The 27,791-nt window shown below is 35.0% G+C and overlaps 1 protein-coding gene and 1 pseudogene across 4 annotated transcripts in view; one reads left to right on the top strand and one right to left on the bottom strand.

The window, feature by feature from the left end:
• Tmem117 (transmembrane protein 117) overlaps positions 1-27,791 on the bottom strand; it is a 476,419-nt gene that overhangs the window by 186,549 nt on the left and 262,079 nt on the right. For all 4 annotated transcript variants that reach the window (XM_047551639.1, XM_047551640.1, XM_047551642.1 and 1 more), the window contains one exon: positions 23,823-23,922. In XM_047551639.1, the coding sequence (XP_047407595.1) occupies positions 23,823-23,922 (100 nt within the window). The remainder of the gene's footprint in view (positions 1-23,822; positions 23,923-27,791) is intronic.
• LOC124982165 (40S ribosomal protein S10-like) lies at positions 12,556-12,981 on the top strand (annotated as a pseudogene).

Below are 27,791 nucleotides of genomic sequence, written 5' to 3'. Positions count from 1 at the left end.
GAAATTAATAAGACGATCATTACCTTTCCCTCTCAAACTGAGAAATGTTAATTAAATGAATGATTTGTAACTGTAAATTTAATCAATTTGTACCCCCAACAGTCCCCCTTTCATAAACTCGGAAGATTGAATTATTAATAACTTTCCTGAGGCATGGTGAATCGGGTGAGGCAAGATCTAAGAAAAAGAAGAAATATGAAGGGTTTCAGGCTGAGTATACCCAGCACATGATTATTAATTAAATTTGCGAACAATCTGCTTCACTGTACCTGCAGAAGCACAGCCACAGGCAAATGTAGAACACAAATAAGCTATAAATAAATAAATATTTCCATTATAGTTCAGGCTGGTGATTGTGGAAAGAGTAGACTGTTTATAAGATTTAGGTGGTGAGACTGCAAAGAGATTGTTCATTTTGTATTGAGCCTTAAATGAGCTATAACAGTAAATCTTCTGCGTAAAGAAGAAAAGAAAGATAGATGTTCAGTAATATTTTGCCCAGCATAAATATATATATTTTCATCTAGCAAAGTTTACAGATTTAGAGACTTGACCACTTAGTTCAAAACAGTTGTGTATCATTCTGTTCTAAAGCAACATTTCTCTTTTGAAATGTACTGCATTATAAACTGAATGTTCCTACAAGAAACCAGTAAAAAGTGGTACTGGGTTTTGAGCTGGAAATATCACATATTTTTTCATGGTTTGTAGCTCAGTTTTTGTTAATCAGAGAAATGCAGCTGGAACAGCTGTTTCTCAACCTGAATAACTTGATTGCATGGCTGGCTCCCCTGCCCCACTCTTTTTTTTTTTTTTTTTTACACTCAGGACTGAAACCAGGGATGCTTTACCCCTTTTTATTTTTTCATTTTGAGACAGGTCTAACTTAGTTGCTGAGGGTCTCACTACATTGCTGAGGTTCTGAGATTGAACTCCAATTTGTGATCCTCCTGCCTCAGCCTCCCAAGTTGCTGGGATTACAGGTGTGTACCACTGGACGTGGTTTGGCAGAACTTCAGCCCCTTCCTTCCTGAGATATTTAGTTCTCCATTATACCATACCAACCTCCAGTCACTGGTTTTTATATTTTTTATATTCTTAACCTTGTTACTCTATCCCTTCTTGTTTTATAAAAGTCTTTGAGGACAGCATTTTCATTTTCTTGAGACCACATTTTAGCGTGGTCTCCATCAACAGCAGAAATTCCATAGTTTTGGAGACACCTTACAATGCAGAGAAGAAAATGGCCATAGCCAAGTGAACTCAACCAGATTTTAATCACCATACAGGATTATCTTCATAAGGAAACATAACTCCTTTTTGGTTAAGTACAGAAGAGCTTAATTAAGAGCTCAAAGCAAACTCTCTGCCTTGGATCCTAAGTTCTTTGAACTTTCTTCCTTCCCCTAATATGTAAGGCAAGATTTAGTCATTCAGCACAAATAGGTTCAAATGACTTAATGACTATTAAGTGCTAAACTCTATACAAGATGACAGGGAATGCAGATTACTAAATTCTGGTCCTTGCCATAAAGGAGGTCAGAGTTAATGGAGATCTATATACATGAGAGTACAGGTTAACAAATACCAGCACACTAAAGATACCATTTAGACACCTCAAATCAACAAAGATGTATTATTCATTCACTCATTCATTCATTTCAAGACATTTATTGAGCATATACTGTTAGTGAGAAATGTGAAGAAACCAAAATCCTTTGTGTTGCAGGTGGGAATATAAAATTGTGCATCAGCTGTGGAAAATAATATGGTGGTTCCTCAAAAAAAAAAATTAAACATAGACTCATCATATGATCCAGCAATTCTATTTCCAGGCATACCCAAAATAGCTGCCAGCAGTTAATTGAAGAGATGATTATACAACGATATTCATAGAAGACATCTTTGAAATGGCCAGAATGTGAAAAGAGTCCAACACAAAAGGACAAATAATAATAATATACAAACAATAAAAATAATGTACAGATGCAAAAAGAGAAAAAGAAATCAAGTGTTAACTATGGTTTTCACAAGGTAGAGGAATTTGAGTGAATTATTTTGTTTTCATTTCCCATTATTTTTTTCTCTTTTATTTTCCATATGTCCATTTTGTCTTGTATAAATAAAATATGTTTTTGAGGGATTGTGTGAAATAATTACGATAGTGGGTTCTTTAAGCCCATCACCAATCTTGCAGACCCAAGATTTTTCTACCTGGCCTAACTGAATATAGACACTTAAGAGACGAGACTTTGGAACTCTCAAGAGGGTAAATAACTTGGAGGTCTGACTGTGCAGGCACTACATTACACATTAGACCAGTACTAGGTGATGCAAACCTGAGAACTGTGTACCTGTGAACATCATTTTATCAACTCTTCTGGGGAAGAGATGAAGAACAACGATTCTAGCTAATTTCTTACTTGTGGATTGAAATTGCAGAGCTGAAACTGGAAACTCATCATCTGATTCTGTAGCTTGTGTTCTCTATACAGTATCTAGTAGCTTTATTCTACTTGGGGAAAGAAGAGTGAAACTAGGCACCAGAAGCATTGCACTGGTGTCTGAGGCACATTTTAAAAGGCCAACTCTATATGCCCAACAGGGCTCCAATACATTCAGTGTCATTGTGCTCCAGGATTTGATAGTAAAACTATTCAATATGGTCCATAACACTTTAAGTTCTAGTAAAATGAAGACATTTAATTGCATATAGTTTCAGGGAAAATATATATATTCTAGGGGCCATATTTTTCTTTGTTTAATTTTATTTTTATTTGTGCTTTCTAGATATACCTGACAGTAGAGTGTATTTTGACATATTATACATATATGCAGTATAACTTATTCTAATTAGGATCTCATTCTTGTGGTTGTAAATGATGTGGTGTCATTTTAGGAGCCATTCTCATGCATGGATTCTATAATTACGTAAAATTCAAGTGAAAAAAAAATAGATGTTTTAAGACTAAAAGAGACTGTGGCAATCCTTACCAAATAAAGCATATTTTGATGAATCATTGCAAAATCAATTTGTTCATTCAACAAATATTTATTAAGCAACTTCAGTGGGCTAGATATAAAACAGGTATGGAACCAAAGATGATAGGTTTTAAATTTGGACAGACTTTAGTATATTTAAGTTATGATCATATTTGTTAAGATACATTGTAAATGTGGGTAGGAAGGCTAAATTCAGAGAGAAGTATTGGAGAACTTGAAATGCTGTGCTGAAATTGCCCTGAACCACTCAATACAGAAGAGTTTGCAGAATGCTTATATTTGTGTGAACATAAGAGTCTCACTAGAGGACTAATAAATATAATCTCTACTGCAAAGCTTGTAGCAGCATGACCACTTAGTAGTAAAACATGTTTATTTTAGAAAATTTTATTTGTCCACTTAGAAACAGACTAGTCTTGTGTAATTCACTCTATAAAAACTGAACTGATTTCCAAACCATAAGCATTTGCAATTTTTAAGCTGGGTTTTTCTCCTAGTATGTTTGTGTTAAGGAAATTAAAGTTGCCTTTGGCACATTTGGTCCAACTACAACATGAAACTTCATTTTTTTGTTAGTAATAATCCCTGACAAAATTGATTTCTATGAAAGGTTAACTTTGGAGGGAGCCGTTTGCTTTTTAACCAGCTGAAGGTATCAGTACTACTAATCATGAATGTGGTTAAGTTATTCCATTGGGATCATGTTTAAACAACTCTCACAGGTTCGCTGTGTTCACACTTTTTGCTTCAACTGCAACACCTACCAAGTCTAAGGCTGTTAGTCCCCCTAATTCAGAATTCCTCTTACTATACCTCAGAGCTTAAGGAATATTTAAGGCTATTATTTTTATTTCAAAATTCTTTTTCCCATTTTTCCATTCTGTGATCTTTTACCAGAATTTTTTCCAGTTCCTTACAGTGGTATGGTTCCCCTACTGTGATTTATGTTTCAACTCCTGAGTGCTACCTCTCAAATCTCTCTTCCTCCAATGTATTATCTATTCATTCCAGAACCACTGGGAATAGAGAAGATATTGTGTCCAATCCTACCTACCTCCTGTCCCAAGCCCTCAGGATCACTGAGAGTCAGTTCAATTATCTTGGGATCCCTCTCATCTGGGAGGGGAAAAGCAAAATAAAATATTTGAGGAAAATCCAGTTGACTTGGCATATTAAGATAAGTAAATTCAATAACTCTACATGTCATTTAAAGGTATGTTTTTCTTGAAATATAAAGATATAAAAATTAATGCTACCTAGAATCTCACATTTTAAAAATCAGATTTCTGAACACCTGCAAATTGATGGCAATCCAACAATGTTATTGGCATTAGTATATTTTTGTAATGCTCACTTTTTTACTCTGAGAGGAGCCAGTGAAATAACTCTTTCAACCATCTATCTGGCTTAAGCAAAACAAAGCCAGTTTTCTTTTTCTTTTTTTACATTCTAGTGCTATATACTCCCATAAATAAAAATGATGACAATCAAAACCCTTTATCACAGTACTTTCAAAAGTGTTGCACATTTACCTATTGCCTCTAAGGCAAAGCATTCAAAGATAAGAATTTATTTAGTGACTGTTTCTATTATCTTTTTGTACCTTCAGTGAAAGATCATTTCAGAAATGCAGACTTGGCTAAAGATAGAAATTCAATACTATTTCTAGATGAATGTAGAGCTCATTCTGGGAAAAACAAAAAAAGTTTGAGAGCATTTTTAAACTTTCCATGTCCCTAAATGTTATGTCATGAAATCATTTTGCAGACAAAAGATATTAAGAAGGTATGAAAAGTCTTGGTAAGCAAACTTAAAATGATGCACTCACAACAGGAAAATTTTAATCTTATTTCTTAAATGTGGTTGGTCTTGAATTTCTGTTTAAATGCAAACATTTTAGATTTGTTAAATAATTCTTTCATCCACAGAAAGAAATAAACTTTATAGTAAGCTATCTCTAAAGTTTTTGGACCCCATTTCTTCAAATGGAGAATTCCTTCTTTAAAATTTCTGAACAAGGCATGTAAATGAGAAAGAAGAGAGGTCTGAGTCTGAACAGGTAGGATCTTTGGTCCCTGGATGGTGTTTTGGAAATTAGGTATGTGAATGGGTTCAATGTAGCTAACCAGTCAATATATACTGACAGAATCAGTGAGAATTGTTCTAGGCTGCAAAAATCATATGGAAAATCTGGGTTTTTAAAAAAATCTTTGATTCAATAATTAATTTTGAGAGAGACCATCATGGAATATCTACTTAGAAGGTCATGCAGCTAAATGTGCTTTAGTCTACCTTTATGAAATAAAGGCAAGACATCAGAGTTGTTTTCAATAGAACAAGTGCAAGGGTCATTGGATGACCAGAATTCATGCAGTCTGAGAACTACCATAACGTTTCCTGTATTCTTTCATTCAATATCAATGCTAGAGTAAATAGACACATCTGGAATGAAGAAAGAAAAAAAAGGACAAGATATTACAGTTCCATGTGAAAGCAATAATATATTGGTAAGATAAACTGCTTAACCAGGGAAGTCCAAGGTTCCTGGTAATGGATATGCATTAGGTTACAGCATGAAGAGGTAAGAGACAGTTTGAGTGATAGATAAGGGAGTGGTTCTAGTAGAAAAGATCATAGATGAGTTATTTTGTCCAACAACATTCAATTCTAGGAAGAAAGAGAAAATATGTCCTGAGAACAGAGAGAACCTACCACTCCTGAAGAAAATATAGAATATTGGGAAATATTAGGGAAACTGGGACACTGTGACTAAGAAGTAGCACTCAGCCAAGTTTGTATGAAGGTATACAAACTCTATGTCTCTCTTATAGAAGAAGTGAATGCACATTCAAAGGCCAGGGTGGATCACATATTCTTTGTCCACATACAGTACATTTTCTGTACTCTCTAGAATGTCCATGTTCTCTGGATCTTCAACACAGCATACTCCTGTTCCTATTCCTTAAATTAACTTTAACAGTTTCAAATAGCAGATATGTTCTGATTATTTCAAATCATATTGTTTATTAAGAAAGGGACATATGCAACCATCTTCAAGAACATTTCATCAAAACACAATAGGATGGTTTTTCTAGTTTTGTGAGGAATGCCATTGGTATTTTGATGGGGATTACAGTGAATTCATATAAATAAAGCTTTTGGTAGTTTGGACATTTTGATAATATTAATTATGTCTATCCAAGAATGTGGGAGGTCTTTCTATCTTTTGAAGACTTTTTCCTTCCTTCAGTGTTCTATAGTTTTAATTATAGAGGTCCTTCATCTCCTTTGTTAGATTAATTTCCAGGGTTTTTTTGTTTTCCTTTTCTTTTTTGAGTTTATCATGAATGGGATTGTTTTCCTGATTTCTTTCTCAGCAGATTCATTATTGGAGTATAGGAAAGAAAGCTAGACCAAAATAAGGGGAGAGGGATCAGGAATCCATTGAAAATAGAAAAGAGATCAATGGGGAATTGAAGGGGAGGGAGGATAGATGGGAAAAGGGAGGAACAATGAAATTATATTGACCAAATTATCCTACATACATATATGAATATACCACAGTGAATTTCACTTTTTTCATATCAATAAAGCACCAATGTTAAAAAGCTATAAATAAATAGGAGGAGATCAGTAGAGGAAGGGAAACAGGAAGGGAGGAGGAAAGGGAAATGGGAATTACTAGAGCAAATTATATCCCTTGCTTGTATAATTATGTCAAAATGAACCCCAATATTATGTATAACTATAATGAACTAATTTTAAAAATGAAAAAATAATTTAATTTAAAACCACAATAATAATCACAAATTTCCAGGAATTAAGTTGCATTCATGTTAAATATTGAGTGAAAAAATATCTAGTGTGAAATGTTATGCAAAATTCATAATAACCCAAGGCTCATGAGACCTCTTATCATCCTTTAATAACTGTGTAAACTTTGCCACACTGCATCTCCATTCTCTTAACTGTAAAATGGGAATAATTTTTTAAAAACCCTAATAGCATTGGGTCTACATAAATCAATAGATTTAAAATATTTAGAAGAAGTTCTCACACATGAGGCTTAATACATTTGTGTTATTATTGTTACTATGGCAACTACAATAATTCAATTCAAATTGCCAGTGTAAATGGAGGTACTGGTAGGGTAATTTATTATACAATGTAATGAAATCAAACATCATTCAATAGTTGGATTCATGAAAAATTATGTATAGACAAAATCTTTAATATATTAAGTAGCACTTTCTTAAGATAAACTTCACTGATGGATTATTCTCCATTTTAACTATTCATTTCCTTTTATCATTTTTTTAAAGTAAATTTTATTTGGCAATTTACTTTGTCTTTCCCCCCACATTTTATACTGGTGCATTATAGTTGCACATGCTGATTGGATTTGTCATTGCATATTCATACATGCACACAATACACACTATAACAATATAATTTGGCCAATATCACACCCCAGCACTTCCCCCCTCCCTTCCCTCCCTTCACCCCTTGGTCTCTTTCATCTACTGATCTCTTTGATTTTATGAGATCCACCCCCATCTTTCTTTTCCTTTTTCCTTCCTAGCTTTCACATATGAGAGAAAAATCCATGTCCCTTGACTTTCTGGATTTGACTTATTTCACTTAATTCAATGGTCTCTGGTTAGATCTATTTCCTGCAAATGACATAATTTCATTTTCTTTATGACTGAATAAAACTACATTGCCAGATTTTTTTTATCCATTCATCTGTTGATGGGCACCTAGGCTGGTTTCACAGTTTGGTTATTGTGAATTGGGTATGCATGTGTGTGATACATGGGTATGTATGTGTCACTGTAGTAAGATGACTTTAACTCCTCAGGACAATTACTGAGGAGTGATAAAGCTGGATCATGTGGTTTTTCCCTGCCTAGTCTTTTGAAGAGCCTACTGATTTCCATAGTGGTTGTACTAGTTTATAATCCCACTAACAGTGTAAAAGTGTTCCTTTTTCTTCACATCCACTCTGGCATTAAATACATTTTTTAAATGGGAAGGGAAAAGTGAAGTAACCTGGATATTAACTTTCTACATGTGAATTACATAAATATGTGTATTTCTGTGTTTGTGTGTAATTTTTTAAAGATATGAACAAAGAAATTTAGATGCTCAATAAAGTACCATCTAAATGACTTGGTGACCTAAAAGAGTTAATGCTGCTTACGAATGCAGGAACCTTACTCTAGGGAGTGGCTTGGACATCTCATTATTTATTTTTATCCTTGGAACACCTTCAGGAAATGTCATGTTGCTTTCCAGGTTAGTAACAGGATCCTGCTAATTTACAATCTGCCACTTCTCTCTCAGCCTTTGGCCACAGATTTTGTGCTTCCATCCACTCTCTGGTTTGAAACTAGGAACCTGGGTGGAGAAGAGCATTATCCCAAATTGCCCACATTTGTTTCTGTGCCTTCTCTGTCATTTCCACACCAGCATTTTGTTTCTCACCAGGCATCTGGTGGTTTGGATTCTTTTTGAAGTTACTTTTTAGTATCCTCAAGAACCATCTCAATTAAGTTCATTGTGTCAATATTTTCAACAAAGCCCCAAAGTAACTAACAATAATTGTGTTCAGATTTTGACTTTTAATGATATATTTGGGTAGAATAGTAAATATACTTATGTTTTAGGGTATTGGTGCTAATTCATAGGCATGCAGGAATGATATGCCTCACAGTTTGACATCAAATCTTGTAATTATCTGGCTACACATTCTACTCATGAATTTCAAGCATGAATGGGCAAAGCCTTCATTAGAAATTATGGACCCACTGTTTGGGGAAAAAAAAAAAAAACACTAACATCAAAAGGAAGGCTGGCATTTGGTAGGCTTTCAAAAGCACAGCTCTGCAACTATTTCAGCCTGATTAACCATTCACACCTTTATATTTGTTTTAGAAAACTAAACCATCTGCAGTTTTTTTGTTTTTGTTTTTGTTTTTAAGGATCTTTGAAAAGTAAATAATGCTATTGGACACTTCAGTCCATTTTTTCTTCAGCTAAACAGGATGAGAGCTAGAGTCCAGGAAGCTGGTAAGTAACATTTTTCAAAGGAAAGGAAAAGTGAAGAAGGCAGGGATTTTAAGGCAGTTAAATGATGTTATCTCTAAAGAGAAGGAGTTAACATTTTGAATCTCTACTACAAGTACCATCTTTCCTTTTGCCACGGCTACACTATTTGGGCATTATCAATTGTCACCCATGGCTGCCATTGCTGAAATATTATTTGAGAGGCTATGCAATTCCTTCCAATGCACTTCCCATTAAACATTGGTCCTTTGCCCACCCCACCACCCCAATCAGTCTAATTATCACAGAATATTCCTGCAGATCCTTTCCCCTGCCAGTACTGGCCATCTCACAGGCAGCACCCCAATCTCGTGGCTGTTGGCATCTTGCACCATGCAACCCCTGTTCCTCCTCACCACCTTTCTTCTCCACTTGCACATTAGTTACAATCTGTCAGCCAGCTGTACCACAGCAAGGATGCCAAAGAGCAGGGCAGGCACCAACGGCTATTGACAACACGGTCAATAATCACTTGCCTTTTGTGTTGAATTCCTATTGTGTAGAACCCATGTAATTGCCTTTCAAGGCTGGCTACTCTTTTTTTTAAGTTCCCAGATGCAATTTAATTTTTGCAATAATATTTCTAAACTTGATTATTTTCCATCCATAATAAAACATCAGTATACCCAACATTTAAAGTCCAACAATATATGATTAATTTTTTAGATGCCATGGCAACCAAAGATTAAATTTGAATTTAAATAAAAGAACTCAGCCTCCCTTAAATTTTTTTCTCTTAGCTGGAAAGAATACTAATATAATTTTATGTGGAGCCTTGTCAAGTGCATTCAAGAAATGTCAAACTATATTTTTAGCCCTGGAGTTTGCTTAATCCCATAAGACTCTATCTCGCCTTTATGTTGACAAATGAACAGCACTGAAATATCAGGGATCTGAGCTTCTGTCAAGATCCACTTCGCATCAAAAGTTGTTGTTCTTGCACAGCTGTTTTCTCAAAACTTCTGAATTAAAATCTACACTTACCTTACCTTTATGATTCCCCTGGGTTTGCTTTGAATTCCTTTGTTGTCACCCCTTAATTGACTCCAAACTTTACTTTTATAGACAAGTCAATGAAGTGTTGTGGAAACATTAAGCAACAGAAAAATCAGATGAGAGTCTCCTGATTAATTGTCATTGACTAGGAAAGTAGCATCTTCACTCATCTGCTTCTCAAGTTTGTTTCCTGTATGGCATATCTGACACCAATTCCCTTCCCTTTACGTTTTTCTGCATATTATTAATTTTAGAGAATACAAAATTAGTATCTTAATAAAATCTTCTACTTGGACTCTACTAAAAGAAGCAGGGCTAAAAAGTGTATGTATTGAAAATATTTAAAAGAGTGTCTTAATTTTGCTTCAAGTGTAGACTTTATTTAGAATTCAAAACCCATCAGGAGGGAAAATTAAAAGACAAATTTTTTTACAGCAGTTAAAAATTCAAGTTATCCACATCGTGCCAAGACTATGTTGCAAGATTTTACATTTTCAACACCTCTTTTTGTCACTACTATTTGGCCACTCAAGACTCTTCTCATCTTTTGAAAAGTATACCTGAGATAAAAGTATTCCTTAGAGAATATAAACTATTCATTGTGCATTTTCATCACTATACATAATTCATGTAATTCATATCTTAATTCCTAAAGCAGAGAAAATTCTGGCAAATGACATAACACTAGCATCAGGTATATTTATAATTTAGAGTGACCTATTTAAAGCTGACCTCATTTGAAGAGGAGGGAAAAAAGCTTGCTCTGTGAAATAGTGATTATACAATCTTGGTATCAGTTCATATTTGGCTGAGCTACACAATGACAGTACAGTGAAAATAAAGAGGTTAAAATTAGTAAAATGTCTTCATTCAGAAAATGCAAATCGTGAACTATATTTTAAGATGTTCTCATTTATGAAACACTATAATTTTTTAAATTAAGTAACACTAACAGTATTAACAGTCGTAATTCTACATGCTTTATCTGTTATCTCACAGCAGTTCACAGCCATATTCTCTAAGTAATAATTACTAAAAGTAAGCCCACCCCCTGGGCAAAGGCAATAATACTTACTATCATTTAATGAGAGGTAAAAAATCAAATTAAAGCACATGGAGAACTGGAAGAGCAGGTCATTTGCTGGTGGGAGGGTAGATTGGAAGAATTTTGTGTAGATGACACTGTATTATAATAGGCAAAATTTTGAAACGGCTGTTCTCAGTATTATGAGCTAAAAGAGTTGGAGATAGAGGTACTTGTCCTGATAGCTACATAGACGAAAAATTCTTGAATAATTTGATCCAAAACCTAGGCATAGTGATCCTTGCCATCTTTTCATCAAATCTGGTATACTTCTAAGGAAATTTGCTATATCACAAGAGTCTACAAAATTGTTCTGTAAGAAGCCCAAACCAAGTTCTAAACTGCACACTGATGACTAGGTAACATTAATTGAACATTCGAATGGCTTTGTAGCCATGTTTCAGCCTTTAGGATGCTGCCTAAGGGGAAGTCATCCCTCTTCTCATCCATCTTTCCTTCATGCCTGCTTCTCCCAGGCATGTTGTACAGTCTCACAGCACCAAAAAATTCCTCCTCTTGGTTCCCCTTCAGCCTTAATACCTTATGGTTATGATTTCATAATGCCTGATGGTTTGACAAAAGTATGTCAAAATATTCCTATGACCAATTTTCTGGAAGTGGGAGTTCCCAATCCTGTCTCTGAGAGTGGGACACAGGTGTCAGTACTCTTTGAAGCTACCAGGTGATACCAATGTGCAGACAGGTTTGAGAACCACTGACCTATGGAATTCAAGTAAAGATTGATCAGGGCAAACAAGTAGGCTTGTTTCACTGTACCTATATATAAACTGCCTAACAGCTTTATAAATACTGACATCTTAATAATATTTGTATTCATTTAAGATTTGCACAATGCATATTCATTAAGAACCCATCTGCGCACCATTCCTGATGATAACCCAAAGCAAGCAAGTCAGTCAACAAATACAGCATGAGCTTGAGGTCTCTCTGCACCCATGCTGGTAACGGCCAACCTGACCGCAATAACAAGCATTTCATTAACACTTCAGTAAGTGTTATTATGAAAATGTTTTTCTGCCCACTTGAGCCTTAAATGTTTGGGTGGAATAAGTGCTGAGTGGTAAAAGGATTCTGGTGGTTCTTATGAGATATGATTACAATGTGGGGATTCTTGTCTTCCCTGAATTTTAATGGTCATATCAAAACAGGGAGGACTAACCCTTTAGAGAATGGATAAGTTTATGTGGTGTGATAGGGACCTTCCAAAGTGGCACCTGCCCCAAATCCATTCCCCACACTGTTCTTCCAACATTTTTGTCACGTGTCCATTTCCAGGTTCAGGAGCCCTGTTTTAAAAGCATAAAATAGGCATGTCCCTTCCTTATGAGGCTGCAGCCACCACAATGGGAATGTCCAAGAAGAACCAAATTGCCATTATGAATTCCTTTTTAAGGAAGCCAAGAAGGATGCCTAAATGCTACAGCACCCAGAACTGGCAGAAAAGAATATGCTCAACCTTTGTGCCATAATGGCCACACAGTCTCTTAAAACTTGGGACTATATAAGAAGCAGTTTTCCTGGAGACATTTCTACAGGCACTTTATAAACAAGGCATCCAGTATCTCCACGATTATCTCCACTTGTCCCCTAGCACCAAAGCTGTCACTCAAAGGTCTGGAGAGTGAACAATCTGCAAGCCTTGCAAGAGGGGCAACAGAGACACCTGCAGAGTGCTGTGCCCTCTGGTGCTGACAAGAAAGCAGGCACTAGGGCTGGGTCAGCAAGGGAAATTCTAGTTCAGAAGAGGATTTAGTCATAGATGTGGTTAGCCTCCTCATTAATCTTGGAGGGCCCTATATTTGTGTTGAACAAACTTGCAACCAGAAAAATGAATAAAAAATTGGCACAAAACAGGAGTCTCTATCTAGTAACCCGTGGGCAAAATGTGTGCTGAAGTTATATCCTACTTAGCATTAGTGGTATTTTTGTGTTAAATCGAATACAGTGTCTCTTTTCAGGGTTCAACACAGCTCCCCCCACCACCCATACACACCACTTTATCTCATACCAGATGTCTCACAGTTTTACTAGATCAGTCAGGCCTTAGGGACATTCGAATTTGTAACTCTGGCATTTATTATTTATGCAAGTTTAACACAGAAAGACACTGTCACTCATTAAAATCTCACCACAAATTGATGACTTAAGATATCTGAAAGAAAGTTGGTAAGATACAAATAGATCAAAAGGAGTTGCAGGACAAGTTCTGAACAGCATGAGCATTTGCCAACATGCCAGTCTCCTGAGGTAAAGTCCGGACATGTTTACCACATGCAATAGAGCAAAATGTGCTTAGTATATACGTAGTAAATGAATATAATAAATACATCAGTGAGACCCTCAGTGGGGTCTGGAATAATACTAAAAGTCTAATTTAATAAAATATTTGATTAAAATGATGCAGACAGACAACTTATGAGTTTTATCATGTAAAAAGATTTTGGAGGAAATATGTTAGTTTGAATAGAGGCAAAAGGTGATATCTTAGGAAATACATGGACTAAAATAAATCTGGATTATTCTCTAGTTAGTAAAAGAAGCTCTGAGCCTCACAAGTCCCTTGATAACAGAGAAAATATTTTCTCCAAAATCTTATGGTCTATATACGTAGTCAGTTTGAGAGGTCAAGAATTTTGGAAAGATAGCAATGGCACTACAACTCAGACTTATAGAGCTAAGAAGGTATGAAAAACAGATAACAGGAATATTTATTCTATCTTTATTTGGAGTATGTTTAGATTATCAAAATAAGGAGCTATTTTTAGATATTTAGGACCTGGTTAGGCAGAAAATTGATTCATTTCACTAATTTTTTATTTAATCAAAATAAAACACATTTTTTAAAAAATCGCATTTGCAGATTTGCAAAAAAAAAAAAATGCAAAAAACAAACAAAATGAAACAAAACCCTTCCATTGATTCTATCATCTCCAGTAGAAATAGAAAATTCTAACTAGCAATTAGGTTAATTATAATACAGTCAAGGATAAAAGAACTCAGATCTTGAAAATTACTAGCTTTCTTTTTCTTCCCAGTAGCTACAGATTCATAGCATCTTTTAAGATGTATTTTAAAATCTTTAGAAGATACTGTTCCTTTCAATGAAAATGGATAGCTTCTCACCAGGTTTCCTGTTTCATCTGAGCATTTGACTCATTTAGGCACTGCTTCTCACATAGCCTCTGGTTAATAGTCAAAGCAAGAACAACTTGGAATTTTTAAATTAGCACATGTGGTATCCTAACTTTCTTTTTGTGAGCCCTTATCTACAGGACTAAAGAAATTATTGATGTCGACTTTATCTTCTGTTTTAATTGATATCTTTGGGAATGGCAAAGGTATTTATTTGATCTCACACTTGAATAGTACGTAATTACAATTTCTTGCTTAATGGAATCCTTTCCTTATACAATATTAAGTTCAAAATGCAACTCAAGATGTTTCATTGAGCAAGTTGGTAGATTGGCAAAATAGTGAACTCGGGTCCGGGTCTGATTTAATACCAGGTTTATCACAGGTTGAGATCTAGGACAAACCTTATCAGCAGTCAGAATAAAAGAAATCTTTTCATTTCCTAATCAGTCTTCAGATATATAGGATAAAGGAGAAAATATGCCAAACATGGTGTTAAGAAAACTCTCAGGACTGGGGCTGTCATTCAGTGGTTAGAGCACTTGCTTAGCATGTGTGAGCCTCTGGATTCAATCCCCAGCACCACAAAAGAAAATAAAGAAAAGAAATGCATAACCATTTTGTATCAAAAAAGTCTCTGATCATTCAAACTCTTCAATCACTTGAAACATGATGTAATAGTGTTTGTAAAGCAATAAGGACAAAACATAAGTACAAGGTACTTCATTGCTATAAATTTCCTTTTGATGTTCATAGAACATTTAACTACAAATGCAACATACTCTATGAATATAAAATCTTTAGTACTTTCAAAATCCTTGGGGCAAACAACTGCTAAAGGATAGCAATTTCACATAAACAAGACACTTAGCACTTAAATAACCAGGAACTGCAGTATCTATCTTAAACAATGATAGTATAACTTATTCTTTCACTTGATTTCAGTTCTAGAAATACCATGCTTTCCACCACCTATATTTGTCAAAAGAGAATCAGAATAAATAGCTGAATTTGATAAAGTTGAAAAGTAATAGTTTGACTGTATGTAATGGAAATATCACTTGGTGCCTGCAAAGATATGCATTCTCCTCCCTCCATCTGGTTATAAACTTCAGCAAATTTAATTGGCATCCTGGTAGAAAAAATTCAAACAAAAATATGTGTCTATTCCATGGCATATTAAGGTCTGCCATTAAATAGTTCCAAGATTATTAGTTAGCTTAGGAAGATAGCATAGCAATTGAAAACTTGGAACCAGTTGAAAACTTGGCCAGGGTTTAAATTCAATTTCTGGACTGACCACTGGCATGACCTTGGGCAAGGATAAGGCCTTTAGTCTCCCTTGGCCTCAATGTGTCCAATTGTTTTAGGGTTAAGTGGGAAATGAGTGTATATATAACATAAAGTCAATGATATAATGAAATGAATACCAGATATTAATGTTAGCTAAGATTAGAACTTGAAAAAAGAAGGTGTTATCACTTTTATAGTACTTTTAGAAGTAACTGGATTACTTTCCTCATTGTTTCCTTTACCTTTATTCACCACCTCCCATGGGTCAAGCTCTATTCTAAATATGCATGTGTACATGTATACATGTGTGCATATATAATATATGTAAGCATTATTTTGAGCATATAATTACATTATATATAAATATACAAGCAGTACTCTAAATAAAATGCACTTGAAGTAGTGTTTGGCCTACAGGAGGTGCTAAGTAATAGCTAAAAGAAATGATGAGGGAAGCAATCCAACCAATTCTAAAAGAACTACAAAAGAAGCACATAGCTTCTTTTTTTAAAAAAATTCCTATCCCACCAAAAATTAACAACCAGACCTCATTTTATTATAGCATTGACTCTCAGGAGGAAAAAATCAAATATCAGTGTCTTCCTGGCATTTATTTAAACTTCTTCAGATAAATTATGGATAAAGGGTATTTTAATAGGTATGGAACATTATGTAGGAAAATCATAAAGAATGTGTGGACATCGTTGGGTACCGTGGCACATGCCTATTATCCCAGTGGTTTGGGAGGCTGAGGCAGGAGGATCGAGAGTTCGAAGCCAGCCTCAGTAAAAGTGAGGCACTAAGCAATTCAGTGAGACCCTGTTTCTAAATAAAAATACAAAATAGGGTTGGGAATGTGGTTCAGTGGTCCAGTGCCCCTGAGTTCAATCCCACATACCCTTCCCCCCAAAAATAAGAATGTGTGGACAAAAGGGACACCTGCCTTGAAGAATTCTAAACCAAATAATAGAAATAAAGAATAATAGAATTGAAAGAGACTAAAACTGGGAATGGAAAAGAAAAAAGTGAATATCTATCCCTTGCCTCTAGTGGGAATGTACTTTCTATAAGAAACATCTTCAGTCTCTTTCATATTTTAATATAGTCTAATTCAATACCTTTTCCTAAGTATCTTTCATACTCTTAGTGCAACATAGTCCATAAATTTTTAATAAATGAATATAAATTACATACACTACACCTATTACATACTATGGATTTTTTTGATATTTTTGAGATACATTGAAGTTATAAGACAGATTGCAAATTTTTTTTTCAGAATTTTTGCTTCTATTCTTAAATATCTATACACTATGTAATAAGCTTTTTTTACTCAAAATTCCTTTTTTTATTTTACAACATACTCTACTTATATTTTTGTAAAATCCTGAAAATTAAGACTCTTGATTGTCATTTGTGATGCTCTCTGAACATAGGAGGTTAGACCCTCCTGTCTTATTAATTTTTTAGTGGGAACTTATTATTTTGAAGGAACATGAAACACAAAGCTAAAATATTTATAGGGACATTAAAATATTTATACATGCAAAAGCAAAATGACCACATTTAGTTCCCTCTATATTTCCTAATGAATAAAAAAGGAAATGTAAAAATTAATTCCTCTCTTATACTCTGCTTCAGTCAAATGATCAAACAAACTGACAATGCTGTTCTGAAAATTGTAGTTGCCATTAAGTTTACTGTCCTTGGGTTTCTTCTGCACACTAGTTCATATTGGTGCCCTGTCTATATCCTGCTGGTGCACTACGTTCCCAAGAGCATAGTATTTGCCTGGTTGACCAGGTCAAGGGCAGATTCTACCTGACCCCTGTGACCATATCTTTGCTTTCCTATTTTACTTCATCTCCTTCCCAGTTTCACTTAAGAGAACTTCCTCTGCAAGTCATGTGCCACCAAATCCCTGATGTATGCTTTTTTTCCTAGGGAATCTCACATAAAACAGAATCTTTATGGAAAGATAATACATTACTTAATTAAATGTTTAATCTAGTTTCATTTTCACTGTATAATGAAAGATAACACAATTTTCCAAACATGGGTTTAACTAATCAGGAAGAAGGCTAAAGTGGTGAAGTGGTTTCAATGAATAGGAAGGAAGAAAAAGCAAGTGGCAAAACTCAGAGTAATGTTTGGCTCTTGTGTCCAGCTCCAGTGGTTAAATACCTGGTTTGTACCCTTCCATTTTTCACATCCTTTTGCTCATTGAGTTTGCTAACTCTGTCCTTATAATCTATGTTTCATAGTTTAAATTATTTTTATCATAAAGTTCAGCAAAGCTATTATTGCTGCTTTATTTCCAGCAATAAATCAAATTCAATTATGCTTTTTATTCTGTCATTTTGAGATATCAGTGGAAGAGAAATAATTAGAAAACTGGCATTGATCATAACATAAATTGTCAAGCTCAATTCCAGACAGAATAACAAGCCAGATTTGATGTTGGTTATATTCCTGGTTATTGTTCATTGATAAACTTAGCATTTGCAAAAGAGTTCAAAATACAGTGACATGTATATACTAGAAAAATTTTAATTCAATAAGTTATATTTAATTTGTGAAATAACAATAACACATAGATGTTTTGTTCTCTCCCTTTCTTCCTTCAAAACTGTGTGATAAGCATGGAACAAAAGAACATTTACCATATTTTAAAATTGTGTGTATATCTAATCATAAATTATTTTATTTTTAAAAATATTTAAGTTGGAAGGAATACTTTTTCTTTCAAACACCAGAGAAGTACTTCCTTCCTCTATTCTGTTCTAAATTGAAAATAAGTATTTACCAAGAAGGCGAATGAATAATTCTCAAATATATACCATATTTTAATCATCTCTGACTCCCCTCTGAAATTTTACCATCCAGTCTGAAGTAGCACTCTCTGACTGCAAGGACATACCTCACCTCGGCTTCCTTCTCCCCTAGAGCTGGGACTCTAGGGACTACACAATGACAATAACGATTACTATTCAAGGAAAGTCTGGCAGGATCTGCAAAGGTCCACCTTTGTTTTATACTCCTACCCTTTACCTGAAAACATCACATCTGGAAGAATCACATTGATAATCTATTACTTTCACTCAAGGCTATCACAGGCATGTGTCTTCATGGTTAGAGAAACAAATTTATCACAAGCATACCTGTCTTGCCTGGTTTCATGTTGGGTATGTGCTGAGTGCAGTTTTGAATAGGATTGCATCACAGCTCCCTTCAAGAAGCTTTTAGTTAGGGAAAGGAGGAGTTTTCAGATTGGCCTTTTTATCAAACAGCCTTTTGAGAAAAAGATAGCACCAACACAAATATTAATTATAAAATCTCTGAAGAAATAGAAAATATGTGACAAATGAGAAGGCAACATATGTCGCTTAAATGTTTAGATAAATAATGTAGTATTTATATATAAAACAGGTACAGTTAAAATATTTCTAAAAAATGCTTTCTTCTAAAAATCTTGTTCTTGCTGGAGCCTCCAAAGAAATCATTAAGAATATTTAGAATTTTTCTTGTTGTAATACAACTACAAAGAGTACGATATCTTATTGATCCAAAAGCATCTCCATAGGAAGGTACTGAATAAGCTTGTTTGGTTCTAATGAAACTCCAAGTTTCAAGGGAAAAAAAAAACAACTTCTTAATATCATACACAATTTTATAAACCGATGATGACCATATGCTCCTGAAATAAAGGCAAACCTACCTGGTAAGTAACTAAATGGTTTCAGGTGTCTATGACATCACTTTATGGTAGAATCACATGTATGTGACATGTCATTCTCAGGATTACCTGGGTAATCAAAGCCAAGCAATGACCTGTCACTGCTGGAAGTTAATATACATGGCACGTGGAATTTAGGATGAAGGATACTTTGTGACTTCAGTGGTTACCATCAGAATTGTCTTCTTAGATCATGGTCCTACTTCTTCTTTGTATCCCCCTCTTACTTCACAAGAACCCCAAGCCCCATCACTGACAGAAGTCATACTATTGCCAGTTTAAGAGAAAAGCAACTAGAACAGGATATAGTGGGGGCTGGGGAAAGGAGATGGTTTGGTAAAAATAAAAAGGAAGTGCTTTTTCCCTCTGGTATTAAATTTGGAAGAAGCAAGTACCACCATGATATCCACAGAGTCCCCTGCCACCTTAAACCTCAGCAGAGGGTGAAGACAGGGTGGCAGAACTGGAGGGACCTAATGGCCCTCTTCCAGCTCCTCCTTGAGTGGCACAGGGCATAGGCACACACACGGACATGTACATGGTGATGCACGAGATAGCCAGTGTTGTTGTTATATGTGCATCTTCACATACAGAGTTATTTCTTCTTCTGCCAACAGCAGAGGGTCAGTTTAGTGCTGGATTACAATGTCCCTTACTTTATATATTATTTGACCTTAATTTTCTTAGAATCTATTTAACACATTACACACTTCTGTCCTCTGCAAGGGCTACTGAGAGCCAGAATATGTCAGAACTGCTCAGGAAATTGGATCTACTAGAGCTTGACACTCAGTATGAGAGGGCTAGAGATATTTCACAGATTGGTTGATATAAACCTTGTCTTTGGATCACATCAGTCCCAATATTCCTTTTAAACCACGGAAAAGCTTTGAATTACTTCCAAAAAAGTAAAATCCTCCTTTCAAAAATACATTAAAAGGCACCCTTTGATTGTTAATGTAAATAGTCACTTGCTTTTCCACGACAGGCACCATCACCATTAATATTCATTTCATGATGAGAATTCTATACGCAGATGAAGGTCAAAGCCACCTGAGACTCCTCTCATGAGGAAAATAATATTTTTAAAATGTTATCAATGCACACATATGTAGACGTATAAATATTTATACAGAAACTTACTGCCCACTCAGTGAATAGAAGTGAGAATAGCAATATATGCTCTGGGAATCCTCCCTGTGTGACTGTACTTTCAAAGCAGAAGAGCTCGGTATTTCCTTTGCTATTTCTATCCCTGCATCTAATGGGGAAAGGTCAATGTTTCATATAGCATAAGCAGAAAAGAGACTCTGGATTCTGTCCCAGTTTACAGAAAGGAAAAGATGAGAGGCCCCAGAAGGCTAGATGGCTTCAGACACACTGGGAGGTTAAACCTAGAACACAATTTTCTTGACCCTCAATCCAGCCCTAGTTTTGTGGTAAAGTAATAATCTTTGGTGTAGGAAAAGGGTATCAGGTTAGCTAGCAGAAATAGAAAGCATTACAATAGTGAATTTAGGACAAACTATAAAGTGTGGCCAGACCTTGAAGTGAGACCAAGACAATAGGCTGAACTGTGGGGTTCTTTCTATTTCTATCCACAAGAGATGTCAGACAAGCACATGGCAGGAAATTCAACCAGAAAGAATTAAAGGTCTTTGATCAAAGCTGCATCATGTATTTTCCTATTAAGTCTGTCCTAGCAATTAAATCCTAGCTTTTCTTTAAAAAAAAAAAAAAAATCCTAAAAAAAAAAGAAAAGAAACATAACCTGGAAATAGTAGCAGAAATGTATATAGGATAAGAAGCACCATCTTGAAGGAAAGTTTGAGGACAGATTAGATAAAACTGGGTCATAAACAAATAATGTTGTCATAATGGAAAAGAAAATGGTTTATGTATCAACTTTGCCATAAGCCTGCAAACTCAAGTGAGCTTCTAAATCCTGGTAGTCTGTCTCTTCTCCCTGGACTTTTGACAGAGTAGCCTTTGAGCAAAGTCAGGAAGCAATATTCCATATCATCTCAGTCCACCTCAGCATTAGTAATTGGAAGAAAACTCCAGATATTCTGGACACAGGCCTGATGTGAGGTGGGATTATCACATTCCTGGGGTTCCATATAAGGGTGAGGAAGCTTAGGCATAGTCAGGATCAGTGATCAGTTCTTCTAAGTTAGTTAATTCTTTATCACTGTGACCAAATATCTGACATGAACTACTTAGAGGAGGAAAAGTTTATTTTGGCTCATGGTTTCAGAAACATCTGTTCTAGTTAAGAAGCAAAGTTATCAGAGATCCAGTTCACACTCAACCAACTCCATAGCTCTGGGCCCAAGGTGAATCAGAACATCATGGTGGAAGGGCATGGCAGAGGAAAGCTGAGCAGCTCATAGTAGCCAGGAAGCAGGGAGTTACGAGAGCCTGAGAAGCCAGGAACAAAATATATAATCCCCAAGGCACAATTCCAGTGACCTACTTCCTTCAGCCAGGCCAATCCTGCCTATAGTTACCACCTAGTAATCCATTCAAATTATTAATCCACCAAGTGGATTAATCCATACATTAGGTTACAGTTCTCATAATCTAATCACTTCACATTGTGCATAAACACAGGAGCTTTTGGGGGAAACCTCATATCCAAACCATAACACCTTGCCATCACTGCAAAGGACTGGGACCAGCCAAAAATGGGAACAACAGCAATAAAACACTTTATATCTACTCTACACTTCAGCATTTTAAGTCTTATCACAGGGTCATACATTTATTCTTTACAGAAAACATGTTATACAGGTAGGAACGATTAAATCCATTTGAGAAAGGTGCGAAGTGAGCTCTGAGGATTGCATATTTATGGAAGGTCAAATCAGAGGTAGCAAAGCCAGAGAATCCTAATTTTTGAACTCTTGATCTAGTTTTTTTTTTTCCTTTTTATTAAGCAGATTCACCATACAGTCAAAAGTATATTCACAATTAATGCAGAACTTTGTCAAAGACATTATCCCAAATTTCAAGGATATTATATTTTTCAAAGTTTATGTATCTTCTTCTAAACAGCTTTTCCTAATGGAAATTAGGCAGCCTGGTCTCAATGTCTAGCCTCTTCCAGTTGCAATTTCTAGTGATTACAGATAAATCATTTTTTAAGTTTAGAACTTAGGGTTAATGAAATGGGATACACCTGGTAATCCATTCTGTTAACATTCAATCAACGGGGTCACAGAAGGCTCAAAAAGAGACCATAAAAACCCTTTTGTGGTTACAGCCATGAGTCAATTAACCATGGGCCAATGTTTTCAGGCATGTGTACTTAGTCAGTTTTGTGGTTATCTGAACACCAGAAAGTGCACTTCCACAAACCTAGATGGTAGGGTCAACTACACACCTAGGCGATGAGGATATGTACTGTTGTAAATGCAGTCACAGTTGGCCAAAACATCTTTATGCAGCTCATGATTGTACCCAACACTTCTGCAGCATAATCACTGGGTATGGTTAAGTTACTGCATTTTGTTCCCTGAGAAACATCTGTTCTAGTTAAGAAGCAAAGTTATCAATAGAAATGGCAGAACCTCTGTTGTGAAAGTCTACCTGTGAAATCTGGGATGCATCTGTAGAGTCATGTCCACACCAAATCTCATTGGGATCAGACATCATCTTTTTTTCAGTTCTCATTTTCAAGTGAATGGACTGACAAAGATAATCAACTGCATTTATGAAAGGTGTCAATAAAGTGTTGTGTCTATATGGGGTTTTATACTTTTTGCACTCTGCGATTCTCTTATAAATTTATAGAACCTAGAGTCTTTTAGTAATATATATCTTCAAGTTTAATTAACCAATAGTTAAAAACAGAAGTTACTGTGTTAACAACTGAACTCAGCATGAAATATGGATTGGCCTATTTGTTGTAGGCTTATAATAATGAAGAGTAAAAATGCACAAAAAAAGATTGAAACAAAATTCTCAAGAAAGTTTAGTTGCCAATAAGTTAGTAGGTTCAATGAGGAAAATAGAGGTATTTTTTAAGTTCTTAGAAAATGTTTCATATGGTCTTGAGACATGCCAGATCATAATTCTTACCTGAAAATTGCACATCCAAAAAAAAAAAAAAAAAAAAAAAAAGGTCTTCACAGCACTATTTAGAATCTCACAGGGAAGAATTTTAGGAACACCTACATGTTTGTATACTCATATACTCAAATACACAGTGTGCATGTGTGTGTTTGGATGTCCTTGTGAAGACATCATTAATACTCAACTTGCACAGATTTTTTTCTAGTTCCACAGATATTTCATAAACCTCTGGACTTATCTATACTCACAAATTTGTTCTACTCAAAAAAGAAATATTTTTTTAAACCATCAAAAGCCAGTGTCTTTCCAACATTAGGAACACATCTTCTGTCCAATACCAGTTTGAAATGGGAGAAGTTAAAATTTTCTTACCATCCAAGCTGTGACAAAGTCCCCCATCCAGGTCCCTACTGCAGCTAATTTCATGAAACTTTCATTGCGGATGCCCATATAGTCTGTAATGATATATGCTCTGTGGAAACAAACACACAAGACATTGCCCGGACTCAGAGAGCCATTTAGTCAAAGCTTGGTTCAGCAACACACAAAAGGGACTTTCCCTTGGGTCTCAACAAGCTACCTTAGTTTGGTCTCACCACATATGCTTATATATTTGAAAGGCTGGGGAGAGTTCTAACGGTGTCTGGGTCAGTTTCAATTAGATCAGAAGGCTGATTGTGGCTCTAGCAATTACCATGTGCATTTCACATTTGAACTGCAATACTGGCAACAGCTTTTGAAAAATCAAACAGAAATACTCAGCAAAGGCATCACTTCATGCTCACTCAAGTATGAACAGAGCAGAAACAATTCCTGAATTAGATAGCTTGAACAGGGAAGGGAGAGCTAAGTTAGCTGCAGTTGTGTCAACTTCAAGAACTACTAAAAAGGTGCTAGGGTTTTAGATATAGTATCACACCTGGATAATGTTCAGGATAATATCAAGATTTGAGAAAAATTTCCACACAAGGAAACAATGTTAAATTCAAATACACGTGATTTAAATTACTACTAAAATAACAATAACCAGAATATTCAATTTTATCATTTTATTTTTGTATATCTAATTCATGTTTGCTTGGGATAACACCAATTCATATTCTCTACCACTCAGAGAGAGAGCTTCAAAGGAGAAAAACTGATCATTTGATACCATCATTAATAAGACCACGGTCATTTATCAAGCATTTACTTTTCAATTTTCTCATATTCTAATTTTCACTAATTAAGTATTATTTTCACATTTTGTGAATTCGTAGAGAAAATTGGGACTCAAGAGATCACTTAACTAACCCAATCAATAACACATAACTAATGAATGGTTGCTAGGAATCAATTTTCTCTTCCTTCCATTTTATTTTTTACTCTATTTCTGTTTGTTTTTATTTTCTTTGTTAATTCAGATTACTTTTTACTTTAGATTGTGTTCTTTTTGTTATAAACGATAGTTGTACAATTAGGAGTATTAAATTTGGTCATTCTTAGATTAATTTTATAATAGATATGCTTCTTATTTTTCTACTGAAATTGTGAAAAAGCAAGTTTTTCAAATTAATAAGAGGTAAATTCTCTAATTCAGTTGTGTCCCCTCCAACAGAGTTATTTCAAGTTCTTTTGTTACCCATATAATAAATATTCTGGATAATGTTCAGAATAATACCAAGATTTGAGAAAAATTTCCATATAAGAAAGTAATGTTAAATTTGATTTAAATGCATGTGATTTAAATTTCTTATGAAATAACAATAACCAGAAGGTTTCATTTAATAACAAAGGTAAACTTATAAATCCTTAAAGCCATTCTTTTTCCCCAAGTTTCATTCACCTACCTTGTGTTAAAGTCTCACCCCCAAATTATAGATCTCCAAATTCTATGGATCCCCATAATAGCCAAAAAAAAAATTACAACTATAATCAATCACATGCTTACAATGTGCACTTTAAAAACTGTCTCCATCAATTTTGAAAGTTATTATTACAATTTTACAGAAATGGAATTGAAATTTACATAGTTTTTGCAACTTGCTCATGGTAAGCACCTAGTACATGAACAGGATTTGACTTTATTGACTCTCAAATATAGGCACTTAAACTTTATGCTATATCTTCTTCCTATAAGTATTAATGGAGATGTAAAAAAACACAGAATATCTAGTCCCAATAGCCCCTTGCACTGAAAATTTCAGTAACAGCAAAAACCAAGACAAAATGTCCTTGAATCTAAGTTATAAGAAGAAACAATAGTAGCATGCAGAAACTTCAGCTACTTAGAGTTACCATCAAGTCTTGGACCCTCATCATTTTAGGTTCACCAAGTTAGGTAGTGGCTTCTACAAGGAACCCCCAAGTTAATTCAGACAGCTTTGTGTTACTCCCTTCAGTACCATGACCACAGAACAGTTCTGGGGAGTAACCTCAATATACTATAGAATATTGGCCCGAGCAACTGTCCATCTCTTTCAGGGACACCTATTTTGAGGAACTTGCTCAATGTCGCTTCCTACCTGTCTACTTTGCCAATGAATTCTAGAACCATTAGCATGGAATGAAAATTTTAGTGTACTTTCCTTGTGGTTGTAGAGATATGTATAAGGGAAAGCATCATTCTGTTATTTCAGTATCTAAAAATATGGATGGTCTGGATATGTTCCAACCAAGAACAACTAAAATCATCTAAATAAAATACAAAAATTACCCACCCAAAATTCTTAAAGGCATTGGAGAGTTGTTGAAGCAATGAGAGCTAGGAAAAACAAAAAACAAACAAACAAAAAACCCCACTAGATTGGAGAGAATTATAAGAAAAGTTACAATCATAGGAAGGTTAGTTATAGTGTCTATGGACACACTTGGTGATTCTACTTGCAAGGTAAGAGGTTAATGATCTGAACTTCATCTGGCAGAGTGTAGACTCATGAGCTGGATAAACAATATTGGGAACTTAAGGAACCAAGGTCCTAGTGAGAAAGGAGGAACCCGGAGGAGAATATGACATACAGTTGTTTTGCCTTTCAAGACATTTACCAGATTCTGAATTTGTCTGGGGACAAGGCTACTAGATTAAGTAAAAGTCTTTAAAAAGCACTTTGGAAGCTGGGAACAGGGATGTACACCTGTAATCTCAGCAATTTGGAACCTGAGGCAGGAGGAGGCCAAGATCTAAGCCAGCCTTGACAACTTAGACTCTGTCTCTAAAGAACAAAACAAAACAAAAAAGGACTGGGGATATAGCTTAGTGGTACAGCACCCCTGGGTTCAATTTCCAGTAGAGCAAAAAAATAAAAATAAAGCATTTGGAGGTTCAGCAACTTCACAATGCTAAGGAGACTTATTACAGTTCAGAAATTGCCAGAGTGTGATCCAAAAGGATAAGGGCTGTGGAAGTCTAGAACAAAGCATAGATGGACAGACATATCCTTGATAAAAGCATACATCAGTCCTTCTCCTGTCCAGTCTATGACAAATTATAGGGTCAATTTCCACTCTTTTCCCCTAACAGAGGAATGAATGAGCTTTTTTCTAGAAAAACAAAATATACTCTAGATCTTGTATAAATTTTTATACATGACATCTGTCAGTTATTCAAAAAATACTATGAAGTCAAGAAATAGGATCATATCACTAAAAACCAAGAAGAAAAAAATTGAAAGCAAGATAATTAGCTTCAGTAAAACAGGGAGATGTTTTGACTGTTTATTCATGGCTGATTTCCCAGTGCCTAGAACATTGCTTGCAAATACTAAGTGATCAGCAAACATTCGTTAAATTTCTAAATTAATGAAGTGACCAAATTATTTATATCTATTTCCATATGACATGGGTGGATGTACCTAGGATTGAATCACAAAGAACCTTTCCATAAAGAAAGACATTAAAAAGTTTTAAATTATTTGATGTGTTGTTCACCTTACTTCCCAAAGACATAGCTCTTTGCTATCCTGTGTTCACCTAGAATGACAGATCAACACAAAATAAATTATCATTTCCTGTGGCTGTGAGCACATAAGTTCTTGTTGCTGTGACAATGCAGATGAGATAGCACAGATAATTTGTGAAATAGTAAATGTATTAAAAAGCAAAAAGTGATATATGAAGATGAGTAATTATTCTTTGCTGCTTTAGAACAATATGAGGAAGAATTAAAAATATGCAGACTTATCATAAAAATTTTCAACTATTACTTCGTTGACTTCATGTCTATTAACAATTTAACAATAATTCCTGGCTGGATTGTAAAGGACAGCGTATGCATATTTTTCATCAGCCAGTTTGAATAAGTGAAGTTGTGGAGCTTCACATACCCATGAGTTTTGGGAAGTGCTCCAGAATTATATATTTGCT

Source organism: Sciurus carolinensis, chromosome 4, assembly GCF_902686445.1.
Source record: "Sciurus carolinensis chromosome 4, mSciCar1.2, whole genome shotgun sequence".
NCBI classification, from domain to species: Eukaryota; Metazoa; Chordata; class Mammalia; order Rodentia; family Sciuridae; genus Sciurus; species Sciurus carolinensis.
This window is presented reverse-complemented; position numbering and strand designations above follow the sequence as displayed.